Source organism: Xyrauchen texanus, chromosome 34 (genome assembly GCF_025860055.1).
Source record: "Xyrauchen texanus isolate HMW12.3.18 chromosome 34, RBS_HiC_50CHRs, whole genome shotgun sequence".
Lineage (NCBI taxonomy): Eukaryota > Metazoa > Chordata > Actinopteri > Cypriniformes > Catostomidae > Xyrauchen > Xyrauchen texanus.
The window spans coordinates 2,286,651-2,294,159 of record NC_068309.1 but is presented as its reverse complement, the minus strand read 5'-3'; the positions used below and the strand labels follow the sequence as shown (position 1 = coordinate 2,294,159).

General features: G+C 39.9%; 1 protein-coding gene across 1 annotated transcript in view; it reads left to right on the top strand.

Moving 5' to 3' along the window:
• LOC127627339 (guanine nucleotide exchange factor subunit RIC1-like) overlaps positions 1-7,443 on the top strand; it is a 67,834-nt gene extending 60,391 nt beyond the window's left edge. Inside the window, exons 20-23 of the mRNA XM_052103688.1 lie at positions 8-185; positions 280-457; positions 793-981; positions 2,496-7,443. Coding sequence (XP_051959648.1) covers positions 8-185; positions 280-457; positions 793-981; positions 2,496-2,793 — 843 coding nt within the window. The 3' untranslated portion in view covers positions 2,794-7,443. The remainder of the gene's footprint in view (positions 1-7; positions 186-279; positions 458-792; positions 982-2,495) is intronic.
• Positions 7,444-7,509: the final 66 nt, after the last annotated feature.

The following is a 7,509-nucleotide window of genomic DNA, read 5'->3' as shown; positions in this document are numbered from 1 at the left end:
GCTGAAGTCGCAGTCAGCTGACAGTTTGCTGAACAGTGACATGGACACCACGCCCCCTCAGGCAACCACAGCCAATCACAGCTGGCTTGACGGATTGGGGGCGGTGCCAAGGGAGCTGGATTTCGACTCCTCTCATGGAGGACCACGAACACAAGAGGCTTTTCTGTCTCCTCTTATTAACAAAGGTGAGAAAGTAGAATCTGTCTGTTTATCTGTCTCTGTCTCTCTCTCTCTCTCTCTCTCTCACACGTCATTCTTGTTCTCTGTCCGTCCTTTCAGGAGAGGAGTGCAGTATTGGTTCGGCCACTGACCTGACTGAAACCAGCTCCATGGTGGATGGTGATTGGACGATGGTAGATGAGAATTTCTCCACCCTCAGTCTCAGCCAATCAGAGCTTGAGCACATCTCCATGGAGCTGGCCAATAAAGGACCGCATAAGTCTCAGGTGCAACTGCGGTAAGTGATGATGTCATCACCGGGGGACCAATGAAATCTTGGGGACTGATGAGGTCATTGGCTATGTTCTGAGTAGCATACTTATATACTACTAGTTATCTTTCAAGTGAAATCAGAAAACCAAAATTTTTAACTCAAAATCCTCCAAGAGCTTTTAAGGTACATCAACCAAACGGTTTAGACGGTTCTGTAATAGTGGGCGAACAACTGTCAAAAATTTAAATGTAAACAAACCCACAGAATGCCTTTTGTATGTGTATATCTGCATCATTAATGATCAAACAAAAGCAGCTTGCACAGGTATGCATGTGTGAAATTGTTTTCTATGATTTCAGCTATCTCCTGCATGTGTTCATGGAGGCGGGTTGTTTGGAGTGGTGTGTGGTCATCGGTCTGATCTTGCGAGACGCCAGCGTCATTAAGCAGGTGGTGGGGTTCTTGGACAGTCCAGAAGTTCCCCCTGAAACTGTGCAGAGCATCAGAGAGGGTCTGATCGCTGTCGACCTCTGGGCATCAGCTGATTGGTCAGTATCATGGAGCATGAAAACCTTTTTTTATATGTATATATTTAAAGCGTTAATCCCGTGCAAATTGACATGTTAGTAAAAAGCCCGTAGCCACTTTATAGCCACTGAGCCCTTTAAATACACAGTTTCTTAAGTTCTCAGAGAGCCTGAAGTAGATGTTGGTAAAGGGAGGACACTTCAGATAATGCAGGCTGTTGCATTTGCACTGATGCATGTTTTTCTGCATGTTTGGACTGATGAGTGTTTATTTACCCATGTAAAAGAGAAACCAGCAGGTTTTTATTATGATTTGAGAGTGAACTTGGAAATTGTGTTGAGTCCCGTGTTTCAGAACATAAATATACATCATGTGTGAAGGGAATGTCCATATTTTAAGATTACAGACTTGTTAATGTCAGCAGTTCTGTTGTATTTAGACAGATATTCCAATCAATTTGTTCTAATAATCACAGATACACAGTATATGCTCATGTAATTCATCAGCACTTTATACATTTTCTAATAGGTCAGTTACGCTTGACAGCAGTGTTTAAATGCTGTAGACACACCCCCATTTTTACAGACATCGCTTATCCTGTGTAAATCGACTGTAAATATTATAGATGTCCACAGAAATAATTACTTTATGGACATTTGTCCGTAAAACTATTCTCATCTGAATAGGGCTTTAGTGCCTTCCTGAGCCCGTGTCCTACAGAAGAAAACAAAATATCCACAAATAATGCAAAAAATAAAAGAAAAATAATTCTATGAAATTTTGTTTTCCACTTTTGTCAATTTGTCATCATATGATTTCATGCTTGCTGATAGTGGCACCTGGTGGCGGAGGTTGGTATCACATGCTATTGTTAGCTAGCAAGAAAAAACATTGTGTTGCCTCATGAGGGAAATTTCTCTATTTCTTTTTTTTCCAGAGAAAATGTTTTTGAGAAAAATAAATCAAGAAAAAAATATTTCTGAGTAATTTTTCAAATGCATTTTTTGGAGAAAAATAAAAATTTCTGAGAAAAAAAAATTATTTGGAAAAAAAGATAATAATAATTTGAAAGATAATTTTTTTTTAGAAAACAATTAAATTTTCATAGGAAAAAAAAACATTTCAGATTTTTTTTTTTTTCAGATCATTTAGTTTTTTGAGAAAAATAAATTTCAGCAAAAATATCGATTTTGTTTTTGTTGTTGTTGACATTAGTTAATGACTTCGCTATCATGAACTATCGATGAACATACAATATATATTATGCAGCATTTATTAATCTTTGATAATGTTAATTTATTAAAATATATTAGTAAGTGCTGAATAAGCATTGTTGAAAATTTCAACATTGAAATTTTATGATCAGTTCAAATATGTTTCTCTTCTAACATATATGTTGTACTTTGTTTATGCAATATCTTTAAAAGTATTTCATTGATGAAGAGGTGTCCGAACCATGAACTGTCAAGACCACGTGAATATATAAAGTTTGCTTATTAACGTTTTATTCTCTCTCTCCGTCCCTCTCTGTTAGTCTGGGCTACAAGCCGTTCTTGAATCTGATTCGTCCTCAGCTGCTGAAGTTGACGGAGGTTCCCGTCGAGCAGGTCCAGCCTGAAGCGTTCCAGCCGACGGGCGCGTCAAAACTGACTGAACCGCCGCTGCTGCCCAGAGCCGAAGACCCACGCGGGGCCGTTGTGTCAGGTCACCCGCTGCCACTAGAGGGCTCACCTGGAGCGAACGCTCGACCGCTGGAGGACATGCCTGAGGAGGAAGAGGAGGAGGAGGAGACGACGCTAGAGGAGGGATCATACGACTGCACGCTGTCATGACCTCAGCATGATGGGAAAAGAGAGGCGGCACTAATCTCCTGTGATCTGAGACCAGTTGAATGCAAGATGCTTTTAAAGAGAAATGATGGAAAACTGCGCTCGGATCAGATGAAACCAGTTTGACAAACGAGTGTGTGATATGTATCCCAGAATGCATTTGTGCTGTTCTTTGTTACATTTGTGTGACTGTTTTAAGCACATGTGTGTGTGCGTGCTGTCTTTTTATTGCCCTCCATCCCGACTGCAGTGTTGCGTGTGTTTTCAACATCCTGTGATCTAATTCATCATGTTTTTTGTCTCTTTTTTCCTCCACATGAGAATTAGATGTGGCCCGAGAGCAATTTGAGCGTTCACCCTTTATTATAGCGTCAAATGGCAAAAAGACATTTGCATTAAATAATGCTTTTAATAGTGTCTGTATGATGGAGTGACGGAGGTTAAACAGGACTGCAGATATCAGTGCAAACCAGATGAAGTATTGATCATCGAATTTCGGTTCTTTTTTAATTAAGGCTACAAGTTTTAATGTTAATTGTGAAATATCTTTGTCATTGTGGCCACCAGAGGAGCCTTTTCTTTGGCACAGGACAGCGATTACAAAACCAACAAGATATCGGTCACGCTTTGTTCCTCAAACGTGTGATGTGTGTCGAGTTTAAAGTTGATGTGTGCAGCTCTCTCTGAATCATGAATATTCTCTTTCAGCTGCGTGAATAGTTTTGTTTTGGTTTGAAACTGACAACATTTGTATTGGTTTTTTTATCGTTTCAGAAGCGTTTTAGTCTGATTTTGGGGTTTGAATCATCAGTCAGAATCTTAACACTAGATTCAGTACAAGTTGAGCTCAATCGGCAGCATTTGTGTCAATGTTGATGACCACAAAAATACATTTCGACTCGTTCCTCTTTAAATCTGTTCCAGTGAGACACTTACAATGGAAGTTAATGGGGTTTAATCTGTAAACATTAAAATTCTAACCGTTTCAAAATTATAGGCGCAAGACATTCAATTCAACATTCCATTAAGCGCCATCGATTTCCATTGAGCCCCATCGACTTCCATTGAGCCCCATCGACTTCCATTGAGCCCCATCGATTTCCATTAAGCGCCATCGATTTCCATTGAGCCCCATCGACTTCCATTAAGCGCCATCGATTTCCATTGAGCCCCATCGACTTCCATTGAGCCCCATCGATTTCCATTGATCCCAATCGACTTCCATTGAGCACCATCGATTTCCATTGAGCCCCATCGACTTCCATTGAGCCCCATCGACTTCCATTGAGCCCCATCGATTTCCATTGATCCCAATCGACTTCCATTGAGCCCCATCGATTTCCATTGATCCCCATCGACTTCCATTGAGCCCCATCGATTTCCATTGAGCCCCATCGATTTCCATTGATCCCCATCGACTTCCATTGAGCCCCATCGACTTCCATTGAGCCCCATCGATTTCCATTGAGCCCCATCGACTTCCATTATAAGTGTCTCACTGGAACACAGATATCTGCTATTTTTAAAGAGGAGGAGGGACGATAGTAAATACATTTTTGTAGTAATCAACATTATGCCACAAATGCTGTCGATTGAGCTCAACTTGTATTGAACCCAGAATATTATTTAAAGTACTTAGCTATGGACGTGTTTTGATGGCAGATTTACAGCAGTTTAACGTACATGAGGGATAGACGTACTATCGTTTTTTTTTTTAAATAAGTCTTTACAAAACATCTTCAGCGAAAATGGAAAACGTTAAAATTTGTTTTTATTTGCATAAAAGTAAATATGGCATCTATAAGGTCAGCGATATGCCTGTAAATGTGAAAGGCGTGATCGCACACTAAAAGCGCTTTTCGGCAACATAGTTTTGCATAATCATCAAACCCAACACATGGCCGGTCTAATGGGGAGCTAAGTGGGCATTGCTCACCTAGATTTTCCTGAACATATAAGTTCCCTACTAAAGATTGCATCCTAGTACCGGCTCTGACCCAATGGATTTTGCATTATTACAGTTGAATTCAGAAGTTTACATACACTTAGGTTGAAGTCATTAAAACTTTTTTTTTCTGCTTTTCTTTTTAACCATTTAAAAATATCAGCAAACTAGTCATTTAGGACATGTACTTTGTGCATGACAAGTCATTTTTACAGACCGATTGTGTCACTTTTAATTGACTATTATCACAATTCCAGTGGGTCAGAAGTTTACATACACTAAGTTAACTGTGTCTTTAAGCAGCTTGGAAAATTACTGAAAATGATGTCAAGCCTTTAGCCAATTAGCTTCTGATAAGAGTTGAACTGAATTGGAGGTGTACCTGTGGATGTATTTTAAGGTCTACCTTCATACTCGGTGTCTCTTTGCTTGACATCATGTGAAAATCAAAAGAAATCAACCAAGACCTCCGAAAAAAAATTGTTGGCCTTCACAAGTCTGGTTCATCCTTGGGAGCAATTTCCAAACCCCTGAAGGTGCCACGGTCATCTGTACAAACAATAGTACACAAGTATAAACACCATGTGACCACACAGTCATCACACCGCTCAGGAAGGAGACGCATTCTGTCTCCTAGAGATGAACATAGTTTGGTGTGAAAAGTGCAAATCAATGCCAGAACAACAGCAAAGGACCTTGTGAAGATGCTGGAGGAAACAGGTGGACGAGTATCTAGATCCACAGCAAAACCAGTCCTATATGGACATCACCTGAAAGGCTCAGCAAGGAAGAAGCCGCTGCTCCAAAACCACCATAAACAAGCCAGACTACAGTTTGCAAGTGCACATGGGGACAAAGATCTGACTTTTGGAGAAATGTCCTCTGGTCTGATGAAACACTATTGAACTGTTTGGCCATAATGACCATCGGTATGTTTGGAGGGAAAAGGGTGAAGAACAGCATCCCAACTGTGAAGCATGGGGGTGCAGCATCATGTTGTGGGGGTGTTTGCTGCAGGAGGGACTGGTGCACTTCACTAAATAGATGACATCATGAGGAAGGAACATTTTGTGGATGTATTGAAACAACATCTCAAGACATCAGACAGGAAGTTAAAGCTCGTTCACATGTGCAAGCAAGGAGTCCTACAAACCTGACTCAGTTACACCAGTTCTGTCTGGAGGACTGATTGTGGAAAGAGCCCCAAAACATTTGACCCAAATTAAACAATTTAAATCAATGCTACCAAATACTAACAGTGTATGTAATCTTCTGACCCACTGGGAATGTGATGACAGAAATAGAAACTGAAATAAAACTATTATTCTGACATTTCACATTCTTAAAATAAAGTCGTGATCCAAACTGACCTCAGACAGGGAAGGTTTTCTACCATTAAATGTCAGTTTAAATGTATTTGGCTGAAGTGTTTGTAAATTTCTGACTTCAACTGTATTTGTTAACATCGTTTTTTTTCATCCAACATAATGTTTACTTATAAGCGTCAATTTTGCTGTACGTAATTGTAAATATGCGTTTTTGTCTTGTCTGACAGCATTATTGCAATTTATCTTTTTTCAGATTGCGTTGTTGCAATTTGTCTTATTTACGCGAGGAGCGGTTGGACAAAGAAATGACCGTGCATGCCGATAGTTTTTATTTAGATAGTAAAGTTTAAAGAACTGCAGGGACGATGATTTCTTCTCTTATTTGTATTATCTCACAACGGCACCGCTGCTCAGAATCAGTATTATTAAAATAATTAGCCAGTGTTTCCTCTGAGATGAGCAGATCTTTAATTAAAGGTGCTGTTAGCAATTGTTGTTTCATGGTAAGGTATGCAAAATATGTTCCTACTACCTGAAAGATATGAATGTCAGTGTCGTGAGATATCTCACCGGTCTCTATGACATCAGACAACGCTTTTGACCTGTCAATCATTTTGCATGCGCTCGTATTGTAGTTGCAGCGAAGTATTGAGGCTTAATGTCATTTTTATGCCATGTTGTTCATAACAATTGCCATTTGAGGGCGCTGTTTTGCTGCTGTTGATTTAAACAACCGTTTCTGCACTATGTTGATCTCGGAGCTCATTTGTTATCTGTGGAGGGTGGGGTTTTGGAAAGAGGGGGCGTGGCTAATTAAACAGCTCATTCTCGTGCAAGTTGAACAGCTAAAATCGCTTACAACAACTTTAACACCAGTCTCATTAGCGCTGCCTTTTATTGGAACTTTAAGAGCAGAACGGACCAAATGATGTGAGGGGTTAGGGGTGCAATAATGCACAAGCTTAAGCCCATTCAATTCACAGCGTCCACCATCCTATTATCCCACGTCGCCTTTCGCAGGAGCATGACAATTCAGCGGGACACGCTTATATAAATGGTACGCAACAGCAAAAACCGTCCATCTAACCCCACGGTACTTTAATGCTCCCTTGAACATAATAAACATATGGAATGCCTTTGTATAATTATTATATTATTGATATTATTCTGCATTATTTACTGTCAGAGTATTAGCGAGATGCATCTTTCTTTTTAACGTTTTATTTTCCCCAAACAGTTCTTTCTCCGGTCACATTTAGATCAAAATCTGTTCCTGCTCTTGAGTTTGATGTTATGAGGAACACGTCGGTGCGGTGAAATTGTGATGGTGTTATTCACAAACCAAAGAGCTGCATGACATTTAAGTGTGTGTGTGTGTGTTTGTAAAAGAGAGATTAAGCATTCACTGAACATGTACAAAACCCCCCAAAGTTCCTGTTTTCCCTT